The sequence below is a fragment of the Ciona robusta genome, chromosome 9, assembly GCF_009617815.1.
Source record: "Ciona robusta chromosome 9, ASM961781v2".
NCBI classification, from domain to species: domain Eukaryota; kingdom Metazoa; phylum Chordata; class Ascidiacea; order Phlebobranchia; family Cionidae; genus Ciona; species Ciona robusta.
Genome location: NC_143243.1, coordinates 101,076 through 127,653, shown reverse-complemented (window position 1 = coordinate 127,653; position 26,578 = coordinate 101,076). Strand labels below are relative to the sequence as shown.

Sequence of the window (26,578 nt, the reverse complement as noted above, 5' to 3'; positions counted from 1 at the left end):
ATATTTTCGCACCCTGCGTTCTCTACCCTGCGTTTTTGCCTTTTTCCTTCGTTGTTTGTATTTGGGCGAGGCTTCATTCGACGCAAGATTAGCTATTTGATTGTTACGTAGGCGCTTAGCGTTTGTTCATTCCAGAATTTTGATAGAACTAGAATCGTTGACAATGCCCCGCTTTGTGACGTTGGTGGGGGGCGGGCCATGGGGCTTCCGGTTGGTGGGGGGGAGCGACTTTCACGCGAATCTCGCGATATCGAAGGTGAGTTAATAATCGGGTTATTGTTACGTGTTGTTACCGAACAATTGAATCGCGTTACATGTCGCGATTGTCACGTTTATGAATGGGTTTGATTGTTTATTGATTATGACGTAACTGTGCATAGTATTTGTGATTAATAATCGAAACACCAAAATTTCGGTACCCCGTATAAAACCTCTATTTTACTCCACGGTTGATCGAGCACAACACCAAATATGGAATCGCTACTTCTCGACGAATCGACGTCATAATGGGACAGGATTGGAGAAAAAGTTTCAAAAATCTTTCCTGTCTAAACCTCATTGTTTCGTCATAGAATGAATTGTATTATCGGAAGTTTATTACTATGACGTCACACATCCCTCCGTTATATTCATTGCACGTCATAAACAAACTCGAACCTCTTCGAAACGGTAGCGGTCGCCTACTTAACATTGTTACGTCACAGTGACCATTGTTTGTCGACAATTAAATCGTTTGTGACGTCATTGTTTACGAACCCAGATCACCCCAGGCGGTAAAGCCGACGTCGCGGGATTGAAGCCTGGTGACGTCATAATGGCGATTAATGGCAATGACACGTCACAATCAACGCATCTAGACGCGCAAAACCAGGTCAAGAACTCGAAGACGACGTTGACGCTGAGCATCGAAAGGTGATTTTACCCGTAGCGTGTTTAAACAAACGTCTTCTCTTTATTGTTTTAATTAATCTTATGTTTTATCGTATTCGAGGAGATAAAATTTAACCTGCTTAACCCAAAGTTATTTTAAACTACAGTAATTCGGACCCGCGGTCCCCAACCGACCAACGGTCTCCGGATGTTGCCCCAACACGCACAACCTCGGTTCCAAAACCAAGTTACAAATCTACAACCTCGATACCAACGGTAAAATATATGATATTTATTTTGTTTTACCAACTTTCCCCTAAAGAATATGATATTTATTTTGTTTCACCAACTTCCCCTAAAGAACACGTGGCAACCAGGAAAACCACAGGCATCTTATAACGACAGCGCTTTACCGCCTCCACCGGCCAGCCTACTAAACCAAGCGCCCCCAGAATCACCCGACTTACCCCCACCCCCTTCCACGGTTACCGTACCCGTGTCAAATTCAAGCTCCGCGAATCGTGATCTCTTTTGTGAGGGATGCAGGCAACAGATCAGGTATTGTTACGTCATGGCCACTACGTCACCGATGGTTACGTCATAACAAAATCTCCTAAAACAATCAGCCACAAAGTCACATACGTGGTAACTTGTAAGCTGACACGAGGTGTATGAAACAGAACACCGTGTTATAACGACTGTCGTTGCCCCGCCATGCGAGGATAAATAAGTTACATACGTGGTAACTTGTAAGCGAGCACGAGGTGTATGAAACAGAACACCCGTGTTCTAACGACTGTCGTTGCCCCGCCATGCAAGGATAAATAAGTTACATACGTGGTAACTTGTAAGCGGGCACGAGGTGTATGAAACAGAACACCCGTGTTATAACGACTGTCGTTGCCCCGCCATGCGAGGATAAATAAGTTACATACGTGGTAACTTGTAAGCGGGCACGAGGTGTATGAAACAGAACATCCGTGTTCTAACGACTGTCGTTGCCCCGCTATGCGAGGATGAACAAGTTACATTCATTCATAAGGACATACGTAACATCCGCTTTCCAACCAGAGGTCCTTACCTGACAGCGCAAGGGAAGAACTGGCATCCCGACGAATTTATTTGCGCTTCACAAAATTGTGGGCGACCTTTACAGAACTGTGGCTTTATCGAGGAGAAAGGTCAACGATATTGCGCAGGCTGCTATGAAAAATACTTCGCACAAACTTGTCACGATTGTCATAAAAAGATTGTTGGCGTGAGTTAAAGATTGTTCACAATGTGATTATCACCTAACTATATACATTGTGACGTCACAGGAGGTTATGCACGCGCTGAATGAGACATGGCACGTCACGTGTTTTGTATGTACGGATTGCAAACAAGCATTCAGGGACGGAGTGTTTCACCTTCATAACGAAAAACCTTACTGTGTAGCAGGTAATCAATTAATGTAACTTATTTTTCCCGCGTGGCAGGGCAACGCCGGTTGTTATACCATGAGTGTTCTGTTTCTTGTTTGTTGTTAGTTTTTATTGTATAACTGATTAAAGGCCCATAATGGTGGCGGCATTAAGCTTTGAATTTGTATCGTCTGGGACGCGTCACTCATCGCTGCCAAATCGTTGATGACGTCATAGTATCTTATTATTACCCACAATTACTTTAGATTACAACCGATTGTTCGGCACAATATGTAAAGGATGCGGGTTCGCCATCGAGGCGGGCGACCATTACGTTGAAGCAATTAAGCAACAATGGCACGAAACTTGTTTCACTTGTGCGGTAAGTTTGCTTACGGTTATCACCGATGTTACTTGACCCCACACCCCCCACATAATCACCCCACTGCCATATCCAACCCCACCCAAATACTGCCCCCTACCCCACGTCTCCACAGTATTATCTAATGTTACTTTCTATCATCCTTATTATGTTTACACTCTAAAAGTAACCCCCAACCCCAACAGTAACCCCTACCCCAACAGTAACCCCTACCCCAACAGTAACCCCTACCCCCCATATTAACCACCTCCATACTAACCCCATATTCTACCCAGGTTTGTCACGTGGACCTCAAGAACGCCGGTTTCTTCGCCATCAACGAGAAGCCTGTTTGTTCCAATCATAAAAACGCTCGCTTACCCGCTTAAATTGTTACGTCATAGAAGCGTTTCCCGCCAATTGTATACTCGAAATATTTGTAGCGCGGTGTTGTATTGTGACGTGGCTATACTGCCATTATGACATCATAAGCTATTGTTTGTTACGCATGTAATAAATCATAATGATGTAAAAATATAAATTGTTACGGAAAGTTGTAGATTTGGTGATTTGTGACGAAACTGTTTCAATTATTCTACCATTGTGACGTATTAAAGCCAATGTGACGTATCCTGCCGTAAACCTAAACTAACCAATAAAGATACAGCACGATTTTATTATGACGTACTAAATATAGTTTTGTAATCAACAATTAGAAAAAAAGGTAAAAAAAAAAGATTTGTCGAAATATTTTCAAAATAGAAAAAAAACATTTTTCCAGAACCAAAGGTCTGTGACGTCACTTTACCTTATATAGAATTTGTTCTAGAATATCGATTGTTTCAAAATTCAAATTCGACAAAAAAAAACGATGCTTTATTATTCGGTCACGTGATGCTGACGTCACAATAGAAAAAGCGAGATTGGCCCTTGAAAGGCATTGTGGGTAAGTTTCGCGGCGTCGCCATCTTTGATTGTCCGTGGCGCCCTCAAGTAATTTTTGTTCACCCACCAAAGGGCAGTGCCGGGTTTGTTTTGAAACTAAATCGAAGAATTTATTTCAAACCGGGAAGAATTTGGCCAAAAGTTCATATTTATTGTCTTTTGAACGTAAGTTTGTTTTTATTTATTCAGTTATTTGTTCTTTTAGTGAACCCAGCTATTGTAACGACATTGTCGCACTTATACGGCAAGTTTTACTTTGTAAGTTGTTCGTATTTTAGTTGAGATGGCAGATGATGGAAAAGATAGCGTTGAAGTAACTTCACAAATTGAGGTAATAATATTAACAAGTATATTTGTAACTGACTGTGCAATGACTGGCACCACAATTAGGTCAATATTTTCCACATAAACCGAGTACAAGGATTGTGTTTGAAAGAAGGATTATATAACAAGGCAGTAAGGTATTATAGGTGCTAGTGAAAAGTCTTCCCCCCACCTTATTTGCTCACTACCAATCCCTAACCACCAACCCCTAACACTTCCACCAGCCTATCCAGTCTGAGAATTCTTCACTAGTGCCTTATTATATATTGGTTAGGTCTTTTGGAGAGGCGTATCATTGGGTCTGAAATTTAAGACAAAGTTGGTCGATTCTGACCCAAAAGTTCTAATGTCCACTGTCGAGTTATCATTGAAAAGATTGCAAACTAGGATTAAGTATTTTTGCGAGTTCTTCGTTAAAATTAATTATTTCAGTCGGTTAACGGCACTGTAGCGCCACCCAATGACTCGATTGAGCCCGAGGAAAATGAAGTGTCGGAAAAAAATGAAGAAAAAATTATTGAAGAAGTTTCGAATGAGGCTCCTGCCGAGGTACAGTTACACTCATAGTTGTCAAACATAGGGAACCTCATTGATTAATGTGGTGAATGCAATATACTTTGGCTCTACTTGTTTGTATAGACACCTAACAGCAGGGTAAAAGCTGTTTTAAGTTCAAAATTTGTGTTCTCCCTAACCCATGACACCCCCAATTAAACATTGGTTCCCCCACCAGGCCCCTGTGGAAGATGGGACAACGACAACCGTTCAATTCATCGCTGTATCAGCTGATGAACATGCTCGTATGGTCACCGCTGGCGAGTTACCGGAGAGCGTGCATGGGGCCGACGTACATATGCAGATACCAGGCGCTGAAGCACAACAAGTATGTGGTTGTAGTAGGTATTGAATACGAATGAATGCAATGTTATCAAGTGTTGGGTTGGATGCAGTGTCATGGAGTAATTAAATTAGAAATAGATTTTTTCGGTAATGACGTTAACATAATATGCCCGATGTTTCGGGACATCAAAGTATAAAGTTAATGTTTTCACCATGTTATGTCTTGCAGGAACATCAGCGTAATATTAATATGATATCTATGTTTCAGGTTCGATTAATCGCAGTAGACAGCAACGGTGTTCCCGTCACCGAGTCAGCGATACTGCAAGCAGCTGCGGAACAAGCGGGCATTGTTTTCATAACAAAGGACGACAATGGACATGATTCGCAGATAACTATTGACCAAGCCATGCAGGTTATATGATGTTTATGTGGGTAATGAAGCCTCGCATGCGTAACAATGCTCTAATGCAGTGGTTCTTAAACTGGGGGGCGTGAAAGACTCGGAAGGGGGGCGCGAAAAATAATGAAATAAACTGTTACCTGTGATAAAATATGCTTTCCGCCTTATTTTTTCTGATTTTTCGGTTTAAAATGTTAATAGAGTTATTTTGGAATCTCCATGTGACCATGCAAATTATTACGGTGTGTAAAAATATTACGAAATACGGCAAATATTACGTCATATTCGAAAAATTATTACGTAATAATAATACCCTGCTTTCCTGCTGGTTCCTTGCACAGGTGTGTAAGTCAGTTGTTTTTATCTCTCGTATTCCAGTCGGAAAATAATTGTTCTAGCTTGCTGCCACAAAAAGTCTAGTTTATTTCACGAAGAGCATATATATTTAGATTTTAGATTCTTTGTACTTTGGGATATATTTTTTTAACTAAATATTTTTTCGGTCGTTATGAGTGGGAAAAAGAGAAAGTATGACCAGAGCTATCTTAAATACGGATTTAAAGAATCAATAGTAAATGAACAAATCGTACCGCAATGCGTACTATGTTTTGAATTATTAAGCAACGATGCTTTGAGGCCGAGTCGTTTGCTGCGGCACCTTCAAACCAAACACCGTGCTCATCAAGATAAACCTTTGGCCTTTTTTGAAAGCCAGAAGCAATCTTTAAAGAAGATGAAGATTATTAGCGGTGAATGCTTTAGAAATTCATCGTCTGCCGAATTGGTAGAAGCGTCTTTTGAAATTGCTCTCATGATTGCTCAAAAGAAAAAAACCGCACACCATTGGCGAAACGTTGATAAAGCCATGTATGATAAAAGCATCCAATCTTGTGTTGGGAGAGGCACACAGCAAGAAGCTTGCAAAAATTTCTTTGTCTGATTTTACCATTAAAACAAGAATCGATGAGCTCGCAAAGAATATTGAAGATCAGGTACTTGAGAAAATACGTACATCGCTTTTTTTGTTATTCAGTGCGATGAGACAACTGATGTTGCGCAATTGTCTCAGTTGTTGGTCTATATTCGTTTTGTTGGATCTTCATCAATAGAGGAGGAAATGCTGTTTTGCAAACCTCTGGAAACGACTACGAAGGCCGAAGATGTTTTTAATCTTGTTGCCGCATATTTTGACAATCATGGTCTAAGTTGGGAGAAACTTGTGGGCACCAGCAATGATGGGGAGTCGAAGTGGATTCGTTGTAAGAATGAAACAAAAGAGCCCCGGCGCAGTTGGAACTCACTGCGTGATCCACAGAGAAGCTCTGGCCACCAGGACATTGCCAAATGCAATGAAAGAAACGCTTACTATCGTAATAAAATTAGTCAACTTTGTCAAAACCAGTGCTGTCAATACGCGATTGTTTGCCAGGCTCTGCAAGGACCTATCGTCCGACCACGATGCTTTATTATTTCATACATCTGTTCGGTGGTTGTCGAAAGGGAATATGTTGGCTCGCGTTTATGAAATAAGAGAACAGCTGCAGCTATTTTGTGCAGCTCAAGGAAAACAGGACTTTCTATTGCACCTCGCATCAGAAAAATTTCAGCTGACGTTGGCATACCTTGTGGACATTTTCGCGGCTTTGAATAATTTAAACCTGCTTTTACAAGGCAAAAATACAAACCGTATCATTGACTACGATGCCTTTCATATATTTATGGCCAAACTAGGATTGTGGCATCGCAGAGTTCAAAGCGGAAATGCAGCTTCATTCCTCAACCTTGATATTGCTCTCGAGATTAAAGGGATTCAATTGGACGGCGGGTTTAAGATAGAAGTGGAAACCCATCTTCGACATTTAAAGCAAGAACTCGAACGCTATTTTCCAGACTTGAACTATACTGAACTCGCAGAATGAAAAATGACGAGAAATCCCTTTCGGATTACCGTGGACATCCTGCCAGACGACCTGCAGGAAGAATTTTTGGAAATGCAGTGTATCTCTGCCGCTAAGGACGATTTTGAAACAATGTTACTGACTGATTTTTGGGCCAAATATTTGCCTATATATAAGAACGTGGGTGGTGTGGCGATGCGAATCCTTCTTCCATTTTCTTCCACTTATTTATGCGAAAGTGGATTTTTCACACTCGTTAACATAAAGACTCAACATAGAAATAAACTGGATTGTGAAGCCGATGTTAGATGTGCGTTATCTGCTACAAAACCTAAAATTAAACTTTTGGTTTCCCAAAAGCAGTTGCATTCATCATCCCACTGATGCAATAAATTAATTTTGTTAATTGTAGTGCATTAATTTAACAAAAAGGGGGGCGCGAGTTTTGCTGGGATCTCCAGGGGGGGCGTGCTTGAAAAAGTTTAAGAACCCCTGCTCTAATGTAGTTGCCTATTTTACCAACGATATATTTGTATTAATATGATGTTTATATTAGTTGTCCATGAGGGAGAACCCCCCCATGATAACGGCGACCACTGCAGCCGTCGTGCTCGAACAAAAAGAGAAAGAAGTTCACCAGGATACCGATGGCAACGATACAGGTACATAAACATCATATATAAACATAGATATCATATATAAACATAGATATCATATATAACACCCACAGAAGACGAAAGCGAGACAAAGAAACCATCGGTACGGAAACCACGATTGAAACTTCGCGTGTACAGTCAGAAGGACGGTGGAGTTGACGAGGTGGCAACGTCGTTCCTCGATGACGGTAAGTTGGTACGAGGGTCGGCCCAATATAGATAAACCTACTCGAACAACAAAGCAAATATAAACAACAACTTTCACAGGGAGCCTCGCTCTCACTGATGAAGTTGAAACTTTGGAAGAAAAACCAAACGATGAATCAGTTTACGAGTTCCAGGTATATTGTTTCTATGTTTGGTATATTGTTTCTATGTTTGGTATGTTGTTTCTATGTTTGGTATGTTGTTTCTATGTTTGGTATGTTGTTTCTATGTTTGGTATGTTGTTTCTATGTTTGGTATATTGTTTCTATGTTTGGTATATTGTTTCTATGTTTGGTATGTTGTTTCTATGTTTGGTATATTGTTTCTATGTTTGGTATGTTGTTTCTATGTTTGGTATGTTGTTTCTATGTTTGGTATGTTGTTTCTATGTTAGGTATGTTGTTGTGAACTCGTGGTTCATTCGTAATCAACGAGAGGTAGCAAGGTGTTGAGACAGTTGTTGTAAATATATAAGAAGCAATTGTCAGTTGTAGTTTAATACGTTGACAGCTCAGTTAGGGGATCATAAATGGTTGATTGTAGTTTAATACGTTGACAGCTCAGTTAGGGGTTAGGGGATCATAAATGGAGAGGTTGTAGTTTAATACGTTGACAGCTCAGTTAGGGGATCATAAATGGTTGATTATGATGTCACAATTAGCAGCGTCAGCGAGGAACAATGGAAGAATGGAGAGACAGGGAATGTGAAATTATCTTGAAGGATATTTTACAAACATTGAAGGACGAGGTGAAGAATCTGTTTATATTTATTTATATTAATGGAACAAATTATGTGAATCCGGACTTGTTCTAATGCTCATAAAGTTGGACGATTCTCGTAACCAAATATCAGTCAGGATCGAGCGTTATGAAATAACAAACAAAGTCAAGTTCAGCGAATACTTTAATAAGGGAAGTAAGTTTTGCTTTAAACGACAGTCGTAGCTATAAATATATGTAATCATAGACATCATATATAAATAACATCTTATGACGAGCGTCTTCAAATATCTGAAACAAAACTGATTTTTCCGTCACGTAGGATCCACCAACGGGTGGCGACACAGAGCAACCCAGTGATGTCACAATGCTTGACCCAACCATGTTTAAAAAGAATTCGAAGCGAGCTACGGATAAAAGTCGCGACCGTCGTAAGATTTATCAGTGTCGGGAATGTTCGTTCTACAGCCATCGTCATAGTAACTTGGTTCGGCACATGAAGGTGAGGGGGGGGGGTTGTGGGCGCATATGTTAGAAACCACTTGGTCAGATGTTTAAGAAGAAGAAACACTTTTGTAACCTGCTATATCACGTTTCCCATCGTGTTTTAAACAATCAACAACGACCTTGGGTTGTGAGAATACGGTTATATGTTTCTGTTATGTAGAAGCGTAACCCTCCCAACCACTAAGGTGGTTTCCCCTCCATGTGACCTCTTGTGTTTGTTGATAACATTGGTTGTGATTTGGTGTCGATATAACTAACTAAACTCCAGATCCACACCGATGAGCGACCTTATAAATGCCATCTTTGCGAACGATCGTTTCGTACGAACACATTACTTCGTAACCACATCAACACACATACAGGTTCGTGCTTATGATGTAACGTGTATAACGGTAGCTCCATAAACCTCATGCTCGCTGGCATATTGAAAAGGTTGTGTTTTAACTTTTACTTTGTAGTTGATTGTAACGTGCGTGTTCTGTTTCATACACCATGTTCGCTTCTGTATGGCTGATAATTTGAACAACCCATTAGTGACCACTGGGTTGGACCGATAACCAATAAGTGTGTTGCCCAAGGGCACATACGCCCACAATAATAGCAGTGTAAACTACCCAATGCCCCCCATATAGGAGTGAAGCCGTACAAATGTACAGTTGATGGTTGTGTTATGGCATTCGTAACCAGTGGTGAGCTAACCCGACACACAAGGTACATTCACACCCACGAGAAACCTTTCCGATGCACGTTGTGCGATTATGCGAGCGTCGAAATCAGCAAACTACGCCGACATTTCCGTTCCCACACTGGGGAGCGACCTTATTCTTGCGAGGAGTGTGGGTAGGTTGTCACTACTGTGCGTTGAATATATTTGGTGCTAACCCTGTTTTCCAGCAAAGCGTTTGCTGATAGTTTTCATTTGAAACGACATCGAATGTCGCACACCGGTGAGAAACCTTACGAGTGTCCGGAATGTAACCAGCGTTTTACCCAGCGTGGTAGTGTGAAGGTACCGGGTTCGAATCCTAAATTGGGCGGTGTTTAACATATGTTTATACAGATGCATATCATGCAGCAACACACGAAGACGGCTCCGAAGTTTAAATGCGAGATTTGTCGAACTTTGTTGGGAAGGAAAAGCGATTTAAATGTCCATATGCGGAAGCAACACGCTTTCCAGGTGATTATGATGTCACTATGTTGGTGATGTCACTATGTTGGTGATGTCACTATGTTGGTGATGTCACTATGTTTGTGATGTCACTATGTTTGTGATGTCATTATGTTGGTGATGTCATTATGTATATGATGTCACTATGTTTGTGATGTCACTATGTTGGTGATGTCACTATGTTGGTGATGTCACTATGTTTGTGATGTCACTATGTTTGTGATGTCATTATGTTTGTGATGTCATTATGTATATGATGTCATTATGTATATGATGTCACTATGTATATGATGTCACTATGTTTGTGATGTCACTATGTTGGTGATGTCACTATGTTTGTGATGTCACTATGTTTGTGATGTCATTATGTTTGTGATGTCATTATGTATATGATGTCACTATGTTTGTGATGTCACTATGTTTGTGATGTCACTATGTTGGTGATGTCATTATGTTGGTGATTTCACTATGTTTGTGATGTCACTATGTTTGTGATGTCATTATGTATATGATGTCATTATGTATATGATGTCACTATGTTGGTGATGTCACTATGTTTGTGATGTCATTATGTTGGTGATGTCATTATGTATATGATGTCACTATGTTGGTGATGTCAGTAGTATACAGTCTATAACACCCCCCCAGTAGTATACAGTCTATAACACCCCCCCCCAGTAGTATACAGTCTATAACACCCCCCCCCCCCCAGTAGTATACAGTCTATAACACCCCCCCAGTAGTATACAGTCTATAACACCCCCCCAGTAGTATACAGTCTATAACACCCCCCCAGTAGTATACAGTCTATAACACCCCGCCCCCAGTAGTATACAGTCTATAACACCCCCCCCCGTAGTATACAGTCTATAACACCCCCCCCCCGTAGTATACAGTCTATAACACCCCCCCAGAAGTATACAGTTTATAACACCCCGCCCCCAGTAGTATACAGTCTATAACACCCCCCCCCGTAGTATACAGTCTATAACACCCCCCCCCCGTAGTATACAGTCTATAACACCCCCCCCCAGAAGTATACAGTCTATAACACCCCCCCCAGAAGTATACAGTCTATAACACCCCCCCCAGTAGTATACAGTCTATAAACCCCCCCCCGTAGTATACAGTCTATAACACCCCCCCAGAAGTATACAGTCTATAACACCCCCCCCCCCCGTAGTATACAGTCTATAACACCCCCCAGTAGTATACAGTCTATAACACCCCCCCAGTAGTATACAGTCTATAACACCCCCCCCAGAAGTATACAGTCTATAACACCCCCCCAGTAGTATACAGTCTATAACACCCCCCCAGTAGTATACAGTCTATAACACCCCCCCCCAGTAGTATACAGTCTATAACACCCCCCAGTAGTATACAGTCTATAACACCCCCCCAATAGTATACAGTCTATAACACCCCCCCAGTAGTATACAGTCTATAACACCCCCCCCAGTAGTATACAGTCTATAACACCCCCCCAGTAGTATACAGTCTATAACACCCCCCCCCCAGTAGTATACAGTCTATAACACCCCCCCCGTAGTATACAGTCTATAACACCCCCCCCCCCGTAGTATACAGTCTAAAACACCCCCCCCCAGAAGTATACAGTCTATAACACCCCCCCGTAGTATACAGTCTATAACACCCCCCCCAGTAGTGTACAGTCTATAACACCCAACCCCCACTTTTAGCTATACCCCCATCATTGCAGGAGGCGCCCACCCAATGTAGATATTGCGATGAATTATTCCACGATCGATGGAGTTTGATGCAACATCAACGAACGCATAGAAGTTGCGGCCAACGATTCAGGTCCGATGATGGAGTGGTGGGTATTGCTGTGTCATCATATTTCTGCTGTGTCATTAATCATTATTGCTTAGTCATCAAAACGACGGCGACTCGGCGAAGATGAGGATTCTGATTGGAAGGAAGAAGAAGAATTCCAGAACAGTGCGTTTGTTGTGGTGGAATAATAATCATTATATTTATAATATTTATAACTTATTTTATAAAACTTGTTAAAGCAAAACATATTTACATTTAATTGATTAAAATCTGGTGGAACTTATTTTACAATCCCAAACATATAGGTATTTTGTTGTTTATGTTGCAAACCCCATGTAATTAACCTTCTATTTACATCACTCACGAACATTAACCCCCCCCAGTGATACTTGAGGCGGAGGAGGGCGACGTGCGGAGGGTGACGGTTTATGTGGAAGAGGAACCGCTGGTAGGAACGCAAGATAAAGAGGAAGAAGGAGACGGCGGGTCGTTCGTTGAACTTGAAAACGCAACCAAGGAAACGATAATTGCTGATGCGTGATGTTTAGTCATGTATGAAGTCACATGACCTGCTTACCCATGCGTGACCACACGTATTGTACAAAGTGCCATCGATTTATTTCAATGTTTTATTCCAAGAACATTTAAATAATAAATTGAAATTGTCGTTAAATAAACTTCTTTTTGCTGCAAACAAAACTTTTTGCTAAATATTAGATATCTATGTTTATCACGTGGGTGCTTTATTACCAACGTCACATTGGGAATTCCCCGAACATGAGAAGAAAATAACGTGGTGAGTTTTATTTGAAATATTTGTTGCAAATGTAGAATCCATACAAACCTAAGCAATATCTGTGTTAGATTGCCTGAAACGCTTGAGTGGTTAGCTCGTTTGTCTCTTGCTTCAATGTTCACTGATAAGGTAATACTGCCGCTGGTGGCCAGTGAAAATTTTGCTCTTAAAATGTTCCTTACGTCTCCCTGATACTCGCTGTATAATTTTTTTTTTTTAGAAAATTCGGGCGTTCGTGTCGTAAATTAACTTTGAAAATGCGCGAAATCGTGCTTCGTCATCGTATTTTCCACACGAGCCGTCATGGATTAAACAAAGGTTAGATTATGACGTCATAGAATGCGAATTACCACGTTTGATTTCTACGTTACAGATTACGTAATTTGCTAGTTTTTTGGGGGATGTGGGTTAAAAGTTAGGGTTGGGGTTTTCCCTAGCATAAAACACTACGAAAAACAAGATTATAACGTCCTGTAACGTTCGTAATATGTCACTACTGTGACGTAACATTCGCTATTGTGACGTAATATATCGTTAACCTTACGCAAGTCAGGCGAATTACGGTGACGCAGCATGTTTTCGCGCATTTTCAAAGTTAACGTGGTGTGTGAGCCTTTTTCCCTTTTGTCACGAACAGTCTCAACAGTTCTAGAAACTTCCATTGGTCACAAGCTGGTGAGTCTTGGTGAATATTTCACGTCATCAGTGAAAATGCGTGAAACATCTTGTAAAATTTTTGTGTCTTTATTTTACAACAAAACAACAATTTTAAACTTGGAGCATTTGAACTTTTCAGTAGATGATGAATCCAGTAACCCCAAACGCAAACAATACACATATTACGATTAGAATGATGGTCCAAGTCTGAAACTTGTTTGTTGGTTGGCCATTTGTTTCATTGATTAAAGTTTCGTTGCTCGTTTGTTTGATTGTTGGTTGCTTTGTTTCATTAATGGTGGCATTGGAATTGGTGAAAATGGGGTTGTGGTCAGGGGGGCTGGGGTTGTGGGAGGTGGGGTTGTTGAGGGGGCTGGGGTTATAGTCGGGGGGGCTGAGGTTGTGGTCGGGGGGCTGGGGTTGTGGTCGGGGGGGCTGGGGTTGTTTCTTTATCCTCCGGAGGACCTTGATCACAGTTCCTATGTAGTTTATAAATGAATATTAACAAATGAAATATGATTTGATCTAAATGTCTGAAGTGTTTAACTAAATGATCAAATTTAGTTGTGAACACCACATAACACAGATTTTTAAGTTCTTTGTTTGGAGAACATTTAATGAATTCAACCCATAAATTTATTATTCAAACAATATGTTTTACCCAACTTACCCGGTTCGGTTCCCAGTTTCATCAACCTCACAACTGTCACAACCGAACCGACGATAATGCGCGTCTGAACAGGCGTCGAGGTTGGTGAGGATGCAACGGTGCGATGAATTATCGTACAGCTCGTGCGTTGTGCAATAATCAAACACCCATTTCCCATTTCTGACGATTCGTTTTATTGGGGGTGGTTCTCCCTCAATCTGAAGATGGCAAGTAACAATTTACTTTAATTTTATATGAAAAGGAATTTTCTTCCAAATTTTAATTTTTTCAATTTGCAGCCGCAAAACATCTTATTATAGTTCGGCTGTTTCATGAAAATATTGGTTTGACCCACCCACCCACACTAAGTATAAGAAACAACAGGACTTACAACATAAACGGTTAACTGCAAAGCAATCACCATGAAAGAAATTCTTAACATTATTTAACTTCTAGCGAAGACGTAAAACCTTGAACTTTGCAAATTGTCGTTAAACAAGTGCGTTGAACCTCACCCAAGCTTTGTCTGAAACGCCTAATCTAGTGTGAGCCTTTTTCCCTTTTGTCACGAACAGTCTCAACAGTTCTAGAAACTTCCATTGGTCACAAGCTGGTGAGTCTTGGTGAATATTTCACGTCATCAGTGAAAATGACGTGAAACATCATGTAAAATTTTTGTGTCTTTATTTTACAACAAAACAACAATTTTAAACTTGGAGTGTTTGAACTGTTGGCTTTGTGAACTACCTGTAAATATATAAACACGTGCGGGGGGAGGGGGGGAATTAAAATTTTACATCAATTTAAAAAATATTTTCATGATAGATTTATCAGTGTTTCTCTGTATTACATTTATATTTGTCAACAGGTTGAACCAAACATTTAAAGAGACGAGCGTGAACAAAATGGGGCTTTGTTTGTGGGTGAATTATTTGGCGTCAAGTGAACTGTGAAGTAAATCAACGCGGTTTAAAATTTCAGCGAGGTTTCTTGGAGGAAACTTATCTTCTGTGTGGATGAGCAACAACATTTGTTATAACACGGGTGTTTTGTTTCATACACCTCGTGCCCGCTTATAAGTTACCACATATGTAACTTATTTATCCTCGCATGGGGGGGGGCAACGACAGTCGTTATAACACGGGTGTTCTGTTTCATACACCTCGTGCCCGCTTACGAGTTACCACATATGTAACTTTGCGGGTGATTGTTTTTCTGTATGGTTGACAATTTATACAACCCATCAGTGACCACTGGGTTGAAGCAATTTCGGTGAAGTGTTTTGACCAAGAACACATATGTCTACAATGGTGAGGCTAACTTGGGGAAATCGAATTTTGCAACAATATTTATGCATTTTGTTTATTAAGATGTGGTAGAAATGATGCGATGTGTTGCTTCTAAATAAAAGTGTTTTTCATCAAAATAAAGTTGTTTATACGTTGTTGCGTTACTGGCAACGTTTCAGGTATTTAAAACCCAGACAGCCTTTTATTAACAGTTTGATTCATTGGTAAATGTTCGGTTTATTAAATTAGTTAAACGAAAAAAAAGATTAATCGATTTAAAAGGTACAATTTACAAATAAACAACGCTCATTTTTCGTCCCCATTATTTCTAGGATGTCTATGTCTGAACGCACGTGTGTTCGCTTCCATAGTTTTTGCAGCAAGGATTGTGATTGTGACGTACGTGGTTCATAGTGACGTACGTGTGACGTATGTGGTTGATTGTGACGAACAAGTGACGTATGCATGTGACGTAATACTGTCATATATTTCAGGTTAAGGTTAAACTAAGAAGATGTTGGTTTTATTTGAATCACCGTCTGGATATGCCATATTTAAGGTAAGTGACGTCATGAATAATGACGTCATAAATTATTGTTTCGTAACAATTGTGTTGCTTTTGATAAAATGTACCTCAACTACTATAACCCGGGCTTTATATGCTTGGGGTCGAACATGTGGGGGCCGAACTATTTAAAATACGGGAAAAGTATTAGAGTAATAATGTTGCTTGTGACATCACAGATGCTCGATGAATCAAAAGTCGAAGCTGCCGATGATTTGAACGAAATATTTTCGACTCCCGAGAATGCGGCGAATGCGTAAGTGTTGATATGATGTGTCTATGCTGCTCATGGATATCTTAGATCGACTGTCGAAGATTTTTAACTGACGCCTTTCGCCACCTTTTTTACCCGAATGTGTTTTAACGTTGTTTTGCTGCCGTTCCTTCTGTTTGTTGTTTTATTAAAATAATTGTGTTCGAAAAATAAACATAGATATCTTATACACAGGGTAAAGTTGAAACATTTTAAGAAGTTTGAAGACACGACGGAAGCTTTGGCTGGTGAGTGTGTGTCGGGTTCAAGGCTCGTTGCTGCTACCATTGTGGGCGTATGTGTCCTTGGGCAAGACACTTAACGGCAATTGCTCCAACCCGGTGGTCACCAATGAGTTTTGTAACAATCACCACCAAAGTTACTTACGCGGTAACTAGTAAACGGGCACGAGGTGTATGAAACAGAACACCCATGTTATAACGACTGTCGTTGCCCCGCCATAAATAAGTTACATACGTGGTAACTTGTAATGTTAATAATATTGTTTCTATGTCCAGCAACGACAGCGGCTGTTGAAGGCAAATTAAGCAAATCTTTGAAGAAAGTTTTGAAAAAGATTGTTGCGAAAGACGCGCATGAACGACTTGCGGTCGCTGATGCGAAACTCGGACAAGCGATTAAGGTGATTGTGATGTCATAATCATTTGTTTGACGACATGGCACAAGTTTCGTGTGGCAAGACACTCGACGACAAACCCCGATGATGTCATATGGCAGACGAAACTTCCTTCAACATCGTATTTAAAGATTTCTTTTATACTTTTAATGCACCTGACAGCATATACCGTAACACATGTTTCCTCATCATAATATAAATTACCAGGAGAAAATGAATCTAACGTGCGTGTACAGCCCGGCCACACAGGAGCTGATGCGAGGAATACGAGCTCATGTTGATAGCTTGATATCAGGTAGCCATCGTGATTATATTTCATATTTTTATTCTTTTTACCATAGCCTGTTTTAATGACTGTGGTTTCCTGCTGATTCTCTTTGTTGTTTTGATTAATTTGATCTTCGCTATCGTGTTTGAAATAAGAGAAACTTATAACCTTTTTTTAATTATAAATTATTTATGACATCACAATATTAGTTATGACATCACAATATTGTTTTTGTCATCACAATTTTAATTATGACATCACCCACGTTATTCCAGGGTTACCGGAGCGCGACATGACAGCAATGGCCCTCGGACTCGCTCATAGTTTATCGAGATATAAATTGAAATTCTCTCCCGACAAAGTCGACACGATGATCGTACAAGCAATTTGTAAGTTGGAACTAAATAGTGATGTCATAATGGGGTTTGTTAAAATAGTTCGAAACTGTTTTTATCAATTTTAATTTTACCAAAAATTAAGTCGGTAATTAATAAATTGTTTATTTATTCATAACGACTTTTCTAAAATAATTATACTCAACCAAATATTTGGCAGTTGTTGATTTTAATTTATCTGAATCATTTGTAAATTTCAAGTCCAATATTTCAGTTTTCTTTGAAAATATTTAACAAATTGTTTTTTTTCTGTTTTCATTTATTTAATTATTTTGAGATTTAAGGATATATTCAAAATACTTCACCCCAGCTCTGCTTGACGATCTTGACAAAGAGTTGAACAATTACATCATGAGGTGTCGGGAGTGGTACGGGTGGCATTTTCCCGAAGTTGGTAAAGTAGTGACCGACCATCTCGCATTTGCGAAAGTTATTAAGAAGATGGGGGTTCGTACAAACGCCGAATCGTGCGACTTATCCGATGTTTTGCCCGAAGAAATTGAAAAAGAGGTTTGTGATGTCATAACCAGATAGATGTTTCGTTACGTCAGCATTAAATCCACTACGTCATTATTATTATTACCACGTGGTATATCGCGCAACAATACTTCAATCACTCCCAAGCCGTTGTTTCCATCCAACCTTCCTTTCACTGTGACTTTGTTGGTTTGAAGCGATAAATAAGATTTACACCAAATTAATAAACCCGGGTTATGTATTTATCCCTTTGTAATAAATGTTTGTTGGTTAAAGCATCCCATAATAACGTTCCAGGTTGTTGCCATGGCACAAATATCCATGGGAACCGAAATATCGGAAGAAGACATTATGAACATAACGTACCTTGCAGATCAGGTATATATGGTTTCTATGTTTTATAATGTATAATAATATTCGTAATAATTGGATTATATCTTAATAAAAATACAATATATTTTCTAATAATATTACACTATTATAAACCGCAGATAATAGAAATCACAGAATATCGTGGCCAGTTGTACGATTACCTGAAGAATCGGATGGCGGCGATCGCTCCGAACCTTACGCTGCTTGTGGGGGAATTGGTCGGGGCACGCTTGATCGCACACGCTGGTGAGGAACATATATATCATATATTATCAACATAGATATCATATGCGGTTGCATGTTTTGGTTGGTGATACGCCCCCTAACGGTAGCAGCATCGAGGCTAGAAAATAAAGGTTCAAGGATTGATGCTGCCGTTGAGGGCGTAGAGTTATTACTCAAGCAATATAAACCTCCAGGTTCGTTATTAAACTTGGCGAAACACCCGGCATCGACGGTTCAAATCCTCGGGGCTGAGAAAGCTTTGTTTCGTGCGTTGAAAACGAGGAAAGACACGCCCAAATATGGTCTTATATATCACGCGTCGCTGGTTGGACAAAGTAATCCTAAGAATAAGGTATATGTGATGTCATAATTAATGCTATGATGTCATTTATATACTATTTCTATATTCACAGGGCAAAATATCGCGCATGTTGGCCGCAAAGTGTTCGTTGGCGATCCGATACGATGCATTAGCCGAGGAGTCATCCACCGAGATGGGGATTGAACATCGAGCGAAACTTGAGGCTCGGCTTCGTTCCATGGATGAGGGAGGGAAGGGAGGTAAAACTACTCACCGACCTGATAAGTGGACCAATAAGAGTGAAGTGAGTCCCGCGTGATATCACAATATTAATGTATTTAAACTTGGTGAATATTTTCAGTTGAAAATGTACGACAGCGCCCAAGATTTCACAATTCCGGCAAAAAAAAGGAAAATTGAAGAAATTGACGAAAGTTTAGTTCAAGAAGAACTTGGTATTAAACATACGTTGATAAATATTCCAAAGTATACGCACAGTAAAGTGCCAATATGGTCCCATGATACCACCATTGTTTCATCACTGTGCAACATTAACTTTGGATTCAAAATTTTTATGAAAAATTATTTTCATGAATTAATGTTGTTTCCATGACAACAGATACGAGCGGTCTGATTGTAAGCGACGGAAATTTACAAACCAAAAAAAAATCCAAGAAAGACAAAAAAGAGAAAGAAGAAGAAGCCACCCCGTCCAAACCGGTGGGTGGGACACGTTAATTTAAATAAAACATAACAAATTTCAAGAAAAAGTTGTTTTGTTTTTTAGAAAAAGAAGAAAATTAAACTTGAAGAATCGATTGAGGTTTGTGATGTCATAGTCTAATGTTTGTTTCAACTATTGTTCAAACAATCAATTAATTGTTACATTATAATAGGTTGAAGAATCAACACCGAAACTAAAGAAGAAGAAGAAGAAAGTGAAGAACGAAGATTCGAACGGGGTTAGTGGTGTAGGACAGGTTTATTATTTATCGGTATAATGATATATTGTTTCTATGTATAGGTTGATACCGCCGAAGAAACGCTCGAGGTAAAGTTTGTTTGGTTTTGATTTTAAGAACTTTTTTAAACAAATTTTCATTTTTAGCTCGAATCTACGGAAACCCCCAAAACTGTAAGTTAAAAGTTTTTAAATTATTTTTTTTTATTAAAACAAAATTTCATTTTTAGAAAAAATCGAAGAAAAAACAGAAAGAGGCTGAATTAGCTGGGTCAGAGACTAAAAAGGTGGAAATGTTGTTACTATGTTTTAATTTGCTTTATTTCTATGTTGTTACTTTTAGGCAAAAAAGCGAAAATCGATCAAACAAGAAGAATGAAAAAAATGATGAAAAAGTTTTTGTTTAGAATCATGTTCTGGTGGGAAATCCCCTTGCGCTAATAAACTGCCAAGTTTGAATAAAATGTTGTTTCTATGGTTTTGATTAGTGGCTACGTCATATTACATAAAAATGACGTAACTCATGCTTAAATTTCATATGATGTCACTTAAGCGATTTAAAGATTTCTATGTTGGACTCGGTTGATTGCGTATCGTTACGTCATATGATGTCATAATAAAAGGAAACCAAAGCGATTGTTCGTCGAGAATTGAGTTTCGACTTCGAACATTTGTTTGTTTGTTCTATATTGTCAGCGATAATCTCTATTATGACGTTGATTCTAGAATATTTGTGTTTGTTGCATAATATCAGGTTAGGAAGGTTATGCGCGTATATGGGAATCCGATCAAAGCACTTTCATATTAACATAATACGTTGCATTAACTTGCATACGAACATATTTAGGCAAAGCTTGTTTTAACGACTGTAGTTTTGTTGCTAATTTCATTCTCTTCGTTATTATTAGTAAAACTTAACCAATTTCTTTAAAAAATATTCAAAGTAGTTTTATAAATTGTTCCGAAGCCATCTTGCTGTATATAATATGTCTATATTTGGTGAGCAATCGACTACATTAATCACAAACAGGGAGTTTTATTTAATATATCGATCGTTGGTCCTTATGTACTTGAGAAGTTGATTTACAATTGTTTCAACATTGCAATGATGCTTGAAACTTGTTTGGGAATATTTTGTGGAATAATTAAATTTAATGTTTGGACCAGTTATAACACCTCGTGTTGTACGGTCTTACTGTGGTAAATAATGTCTAAGAATCAATGGTTGGTGGTATTTGCGTGAGATATTAAATTGTTTATACTGCGCACTCATCGTTAACTTGTTTCAACATTATAAACGCATGGCTTGCTTACGCATGTTGGTCGTCTAAATATCAGTGTAATTGCAATGTCAAAAACTATGTTTAAAAAAAGGAAATAAATATATATGGGCTCTAAATATAGTTATTAAAAAAATAATTTAGTTTGTTAATTTAAAATTATGTAATTAATATTTTTCTATTTGTTTGTGATGTCACAAAGTTGTTTAATAAGCGACAATATTTACGAAAGCAAAGTCCGGGGGGTTGGAGGTACATCCTGGATGTCGAGTGTCGAGTGTCTGTTTGTCACAATGGCCATTGTTGCGCAATAAATACTCTGAATTATAATGACAACTTGTTGTGGTGTCATAATGTACTTATTGTCACAGATAGAATTGTTATGTATTGTTAAATAATAAATTGGTTGATTTTTAATTGTGATGTCATCAATAAAAGACAAGGTAAGATTATGACATCATAAACAGAATATTATGAACTAATTAATTAATAATCAGATCACCGCGGTGCGAGCTGTTGTAAGCAACGCCACGAACGATGACATCGTACTCGTGTTGCAAAACAATGACAACGACGTCGATAAATCAATCGCAGATTTTGTTGAAGGTTTGTCTATGTTGGATTTTTATCTTAATTTGTGTTTTGAATTGACACCACAACAATAATTTGATGCAGCGATGTTTGAATGGTGGCGTTCAACTAATGAATAATTGCGTACGACAAATCTTTGATTTTCCTTCGTTTTGTTTAAATAACTTCATTATCCTCCAGGCCGAGCTGAAGCGATATTGACGGAATGGAGACCGGCTGGTCCCATGAAGAATAAAAAAAAGAAAAAGAAGAAACAACAAAAGAAAAACAAACTAGATGTAGAAACACAGCTTGTGAGTGACATCATAATATAGATTGTTACTTTGTTAAACAAACAATTGTATTATTATGCAGCCCTGGAGACTCACGTCGGCAATCAGCAATTGCCAACGGTTTTGCCGACGCATTTGGACAAACCGTCGGCAGTTTATTGCCGACGATGTAGAAAAAAACTCAAAAAATATTTTTTTTTAAACAAAATATTTTCGTATTGCAGACGCGAAATTGCAAAAATTACAGGTGGTAAAAGCTAAAAGTGAGGTAATATAATACATACAGTAGTCGTATATAGCAAATGAAGTCAGGCGCACCGATTTCCTAACGCACCTGCGCGTTGACTATGACGTCATTAACGTCCTTGTATACGTGCGGCGCATATGTTTTTTTCGGCATGTTTGTTACGAAATAGTAAGGATTCACACGTGGATTCATTGTGTCATAATAACGATTGTCCCGTTGATTATTTAGCCAGCAGGAGCTTGAAAACAGGTTGGATATTTGCCTTTTTTATGTATGCGATCAAGTAAAGGATTGATACGTTTGCAATAAATACTTCGTCCTGGGCTATGAAACAGACAATGTGGGTAATGTTTCGTGAATTTGGTGTTAACAATAGGAATGTGTTGAAGTTGTAAAAGCTCAGGTTCGCCGAGCGCCGAGATTTAACCAAATGCTCGGCACGAGCTTATGACGTCATTAAGGAGAAAGGCGTACGAGAATACGTTCCTTTTTGGACGAAAAGCGTCGCTAATTAAAATCATTTAGAACACGTGGGTTGCGGTGAAAGAGACGACGTAATGCAGCACTTTGTATTATTTCAATATAAAAAAGTTTAGGAATTTATGTTTTTTATTAAAAATCAGTCTAATCAGATACGAATCATTGGGCGCTCGTGTTATACGATACCGACTGTAATTCGAGACGGGCAAGTTCGCGCTGACGTTGCGATTCGTGACATCACGCCCGGCCACGCGTTTTTTAAATCCTCGGCATATTGCCGACGTATTTTGAAAACCGTTGGCAACTGGTAGCGACGTACTTTTATACGAGTCTCCAGGGCTGATTATGTAACTTCTGTCACCAAGCCTTGGGTAAAAATTGTTAATTTTATTCCCACGAAGATTTGCCCAGGTTTCACAACACAAGCATGCGATAACATTGTATTCTTATATAATAATATTACAATGTCATGATAATAATAGTTTATTATGACATCATAATTCTTCCAGAATCTGGACACTACGACCTTTGACCCCAAGGTTGATGACATCACTAAACCCGATAAAGTAGAACCAACAACCGACCAATCACGAGCTGCAGAAACATTGAAGCTATTGCTCACTGATGCGGAACCAAACCCGGAACCCCAGCTTACCCTACAAGCTAACTCTAAACCCCCCCAACCCCCCATAAACAATCCCACCACCCCCCAACCCACAGAGGGCAAACCCCACCTCACCCACCTTTATAAGGCCGGTCATCGATCCCGTACATCCTCAGAGAGTAGCGTCAAAAGATCAAGCAAGAAGCTTGTTAAGAGTAATTTAGTGCAAGGTGGGTTTGTTGTGTGCGAGGTTTAACCCAGCCATTGTACTTATATCATCAAGACACCTAACGGCAATTACTAAATGGGTTGTCTGAATTGTTACATACGTGGTAACTTGTAAGCAAGCACGAGGTGTGTGAATAACCGTGTTGTAACGACTGTCGTTGCCCCGTCATGCGAAGATAAATAAGTTACATACGTGGTAACTTGTAAGCGGGCCATGCAAGGATAAATAGCGATGATGTCATAATAACTTTGTTTATTTCCAGAATCAACGACCAACGGGAGCGTTCAGGTAAATATTTATATTATTTCTATGTTTGATCGTTTGTTAATGTTATTTCCATGACTTGCAGGAAACAGCTACATTTAATCAGAATAAAAAAAGTAAGTCGTGTGACTTTATAATATTCGATACAAATGTCTGATTGACCAAATATGGAACGCAGGCATCGAGAAAGCAACGAAAGACCTGCAGCGTTGTTCCGCTTCGTTCGGCCGATACAGGAGTTTACTCAACGATGAGATCAACGACAGTTACAAACGAATCAAACAAGTAAATATACTAAATGAATTTTAATATTTATTGTAAAGTTTGTTGTTTTTAAACAAGAACTTAAAATAAAAGTTCCCCCCCAGACATTTGAGGAAGCGAACAACGCTCTACAAGATAGGGAGGTCGAACTCATGAGAAGTCTCGATAAGTTAAAGGAAGAAGCTTGTGAGTTGGAGTGATGGTTTAGATTGTTAGTAGGAAGATACTTTGAATGCAAACCCACACTATAACATTCAATGTTTAAATTCAATTTCAAAGATAAAGTTGTCCATAATATGTTGGGAGCAAAACTCATGCAAGTGAATGTTTGTTCAATATATTTATATTGTTTGTAGTCAAGCTCCTTGAGGCGCGCGAGCATCGAGCTTTGGAGTTGAAACGACAAACCGATCGAGTTGCAAACATGAAGCCCCACCAAGTGGCCGAACTTAGGGGGGAAATCAAACATTTCGTTTCCGATCGTAAATATGATGAGGAAATTGGTCGAACAACAAGATTCATTTTCAATCGAGAAATTATTACGGATGTTATTCCCGCCCTTGGTGAAAGTAAGTGCTGTATGTGTCGCTCGTGCTGTGTGTGTCGCTTGTGCTGTGTGTATCACTCGTGCTGTGTGTGTCACTCGTGCTGTGTGTTTCACTCGTGCTGTGTGTGTCACTCGTGCTGTGTGTGTCACTCGTGCTGTGTGTGTCACTTGTGCCGTGCGTGTCGCTTGTGCCGTGCGTGTCGCTTGTGCTGTGTGTCACTCGTGCTGTGTGTCACTCGTGCTCTGCGTGATGCTTGTGCCGTGCGTGTCGCTTGTGCTGTGTGTGTCACTTGTGCCGTGCGTGTCGGTTGTGCTGTGTGTGTCACTTGTGCTGTGTGTGTCACTTGTGCTGTGTGCCGCTTGTGCTGTGTGTGTCACTCGTGCTCTGTGTGTCACTCGTGCTCTGTGTGTCACCCGTGCTCTGTGTGTCACTCGTGCTGTGCGTGTGTGTCACTCGTGCTGTGCGTGTGTCGCTTGTGCTGTGTGTGTCACTCGTGCTGTGTGTGTCGCTTGTGCTGTGTGTGTCACTCATGCCGTGCGTGTCACTCGTGCTCTGTGTGTCACTCGTGCTGTGTGTGTCACTTTTGTATATGCAACCAACCACCCACCCATCTAACCCCCCTCTAGTTTCAGGGGTGAAAAACTCGTATTCGCACAAGTCGCGACCTCGACTTACCAGCGATGCTATGACGATGATTGCCACGACAACTGTCGACACCGTGGTTGCCAAGGCAACGGAAGATAACAAGGAAAAGGAAAAAAGTCTTGAAAAAAGTAAATTTGCTTTTCCATGGATATTGTTCAATAGTTGTTTAACGTCGTGTTTGTCCCAGGAGAATCTTCGGACTCGTTGAAGTTAAACTCGGTTGATTGGTCGGAGACCCCGGATCAACCATTGAGGGTGAGTGGGTTGGGGGTTATGTGAGTCACAACCTTGGCATTGTTAAAGGTTGTTTGTTGATGCAATAATCATCATTATGACATCACAGGAATCTCCGGCTTCGTGGGCGAACCAACCGATTGTTGACGAACAAAAGTCATTGTTACAAAACAATGAAAAGCAACAAAATGGTGGGGTAAGTTGGTACTGTGTGGGGTAATGTGGTACACCAGCTTAACTTTACAATAAATTAGCATCCCTGCTTGATTGTTTAATTGTTACAGGACAATGGAATGAAAGCGAACCCTCGTTTGTACCCACGACCACATGGGGGCACCAAACATCGTAACTATGGTAACAGGGGGCGGGGTAGGGGGACTCCCCTGTTTAACCCACCTTATCGCAAACCCCCAAACAGTGAGAGTCTTTTCATGAACCCACTAAATGGAAAGGATGGGGTTCGTAGTCATGGCGATGGGTCCCAAGTTAACGGGGCACGTGATGGGACCCGTAGCAACCGCCGTGGTTCGTTTAAATACCGGGTGGGTTTGCTACTTCTATGTTTATATGATTTCTATAAGTACAAAGCCACCAAGTTGTTTCAATCCATGGTTTGTTTATATTTTATATGATATCTATGATTACAGGGAGATTACCGTCGCAACAGGAACGAACGACCGAAACAAAATTTTGATAAAAATGATGAAAAATGGTGACTTTAGAAAAATGTTGACCCAGCTTTGTGCAATAATTATAGAGCCATATATATATATATAGCATGGGTTGGGCAACTCTGAACAAATCGGTGATTCGTGCAATTCAACGATTGCAATAACATTCCATATTCGTAGCAAACTTCATCTGTAAATAAACAGGTGCTCGCGTTTTGTGCCTTAATTACAATATTTTAACTTCGCAACAAAATATTAACCTCTTTATGTGAACATTGTGTACGTGACAGCCATAACAG

At 39.7% G+C, this 26,578-nt stretch overlaps 5 protein-coding genes across 9 annotated transcripts; 4 read left to right on the top strand and 1 right to left on the bottom strand.

The window, feature by feature from the left end:
• Nucleotides 1–71: 71 nt before the first annotated feature.
• On the top strand, nucleotides 72–3,311 carry LOC149730495 (PDZ and LIM domain protein 7-like). Its single transcript, XM_089883905.1, has 8 exons — nucleotides 72–256; nucleotides 761–912; nucleotides 1,038–1,146; nucleotides 1,232–1,428; nucleotides 1,942–2,128; nucleotides 2,190–2,310; nucleotides 2,540–2,655; nucleotides 2,931–3,311. The coding sequence occupies exons 1-8, from the start codon at nucleotides 164–166 to the stop codon at nucleotides 3,021–3,023; spliced, it is 1,068 nt and encodes a 355-aa protein (XP_089740031.1). The 5' UTR covers nucleotides 72–163; the 3' UTR covers nucleotides 3,024–3,311.
• A 268-nt stretch (nucleotides 3,312–3,579) lies between these two features.
• Nucleotides 3,580–12,804, top strand: LOC149730494 (uncharacterized). Of its 2 annotated transcripts, XM_089883885.1 has the most exons (17): nucleotides 3,580–3,744; nucleotides 3,858–3,910; nucleotides 4,336–4,452; nucleotides 4,637–4,786; nucleotides 5,012–5,158; nucleotides 7,601–7,706; nucleotides 7,775–7,888; nucleotides 7,968–8,041; nucleotides 8,569–8,655; nucleotides 8,950–9,129; nucleotides 9,403–9,496; nucleotides 9,767–9,974; nucleotides 10,029–10,143; nucleotides 10,195–10,314; nucleotides 12,029–12,145; nucleotides 12,201–12,270; nucleotides 12,489–12,804. In XM_089883885.1, the coding sequence occupies exons 2-17, from the start codon at nucleotides 3,863–3,865 to the stop codon at nucleotides 12,644–12,646; spliced, it is 1,905 nt and encodes a 634-aa protein (XP_089740011.1). In that variant the 5' UTR covers nucleotides 3,580–3,744; nucleotides 3,858–3,862; the 3' UTR covers nucleotides 12,647–12,804. The 2 variants fall into 2 exon arrangements, with proteins under 2 accessions (XP_089740011.1, XP_089740012.1); XM_089883886.1 differs by lacking the exon at nucleotides 8,569–8,655 and having other exon boundaries at nucleotides 3,582–3,744.
• On the bottom strand, nucleotides 12,561–14,845 carry LOC149730493 (uncharacterized). 2 transcript variants are annotated; one of them, XM_089883920.1, is made up of 3 exons: nucleotides 14,599–14,845; nucleotides 14,229–14,425; nucleotides 12,561–14,037 (listed from the first exon to the last, which is right to left on the bottom strand). In XM_089883920.1, the coding sequence occupies exons 1-3, from the start codon at nucleotides 14,647–14,649 to the stop codon at nucleotides 13,938–13,940; spliced, it is 348 nt and encodes a 115-aa protein (XP_089740046.1). In that variant the 5' UTR covers nucleotides 14,650–14,845; the 3' UTR covers nucleotides 12,561–13,937. The 2 variants fall into 2 exon arrangements, with proteins under 2 accessions (XP_089740046.1, XP_089740045.1); XM_089883919.1 differs by lacking the exon at nucleotides 14,599–14,845 and having other exon boundaries at nucleotides 14,229–14,457.
• Nucleotides 14,846–15,878: 1,033 nt separating this feature from the next.
• On the top strand, nucleotides 15,879–20,414 carry LOC149730492 (nucleolar protein 58-like). 3 transcript variants are annotated; one of them, XM_089883888.1, is made up of 19 exons: nucleotides 15,879–16,055; nucleotides 16,241–16,317; nucleotides 16,510–16,562; nucleotides 16,833–16,957; nucleotides 17,159–17,246; nucleotides 17,495–17,608; nucleotides 17,925–18,124; nucleotides 18,389–18,469; nucleotides 18,583–18,709; nucleotides 18,883–19,040; nucleotides 19,102–19,293; nucleotides 19,351–19,444; nucleotides 19,609–19,709; nucleotides 19,777–19,812; nucleotides 19,886–19,951; nucleotides 20,014–20,040; nucleotides 20,098–20,124; nucleotides 20,181–20,237; nucleotides 20,294–20,414. In XM_089883888.1, the coding sequence occupies exons 1-19, from the start codon at nucleotides 16,011–16,013 to the stop codon at nucleotides 20,327–20,329; spliced, it is 1,704 nt and encodes a 567-aa protein (XP_089740014.1). In that variant the 5' UTR covers nucleotides 15,879–16,010; the 3' UTR covers nucleotides 20,330–20,414. The 3 variants fall into 3 exon arrangements, with proteins under 3 accessions (XP_089740014.1, XP_089740013.1, XP_089740015.1); XM_089883887.1 differs by having other exon boundaries at nucleotides 17,892–18,124; XM_089883889.1 differs by lacking the exons at nucleotides 20,181–20,237; nucleotides 20,294–20,414 and having other exon boundaries at nucleotides 20,014–20,124.
• Nucleotides 20,415–20,570: 156 nt separating this feature from the next.
• LOC149730491 (spermatogenesis-associated serine-rich protein 2-like) lies at nucleotides 20,571–26,552 on the top strand. Its single transcript, XM_089883891.1, has 14 exons — nucleotides 20,571–21,673; nucleotides 21,728–21,836; nucleotides 22,002–22,114; nucleotides 23,330–23,654; nucleotides 23,916–23,941; nucleotides 24,003–24,033; nucleotides 24,096–24,202; nucleotides 24,286–24,367; nucleotides 24,538–24,750; nucleotides 25,356–25,502; nucleotides 25,562–25,629; nucleotides 25,718–25,804; nucleotides 25,893–26,150; nucleotides 26,256–26,552. Exons 1-14 carry the CDS (start codon nucleotides 21,653–21,655, stop codon nucleotides 26,322–26,324), a joined length of 1,656 nt encoding a protein of 551 aa, XP_089740017.1. The 5' UTR covers nucleotides 20,571–21,652; the 3' UTR covers nucleotides 26,325–26,552.
• The last annotated feature ends 26 nt before the right edge of the window (nucleotides 26,553–26,578 follow it).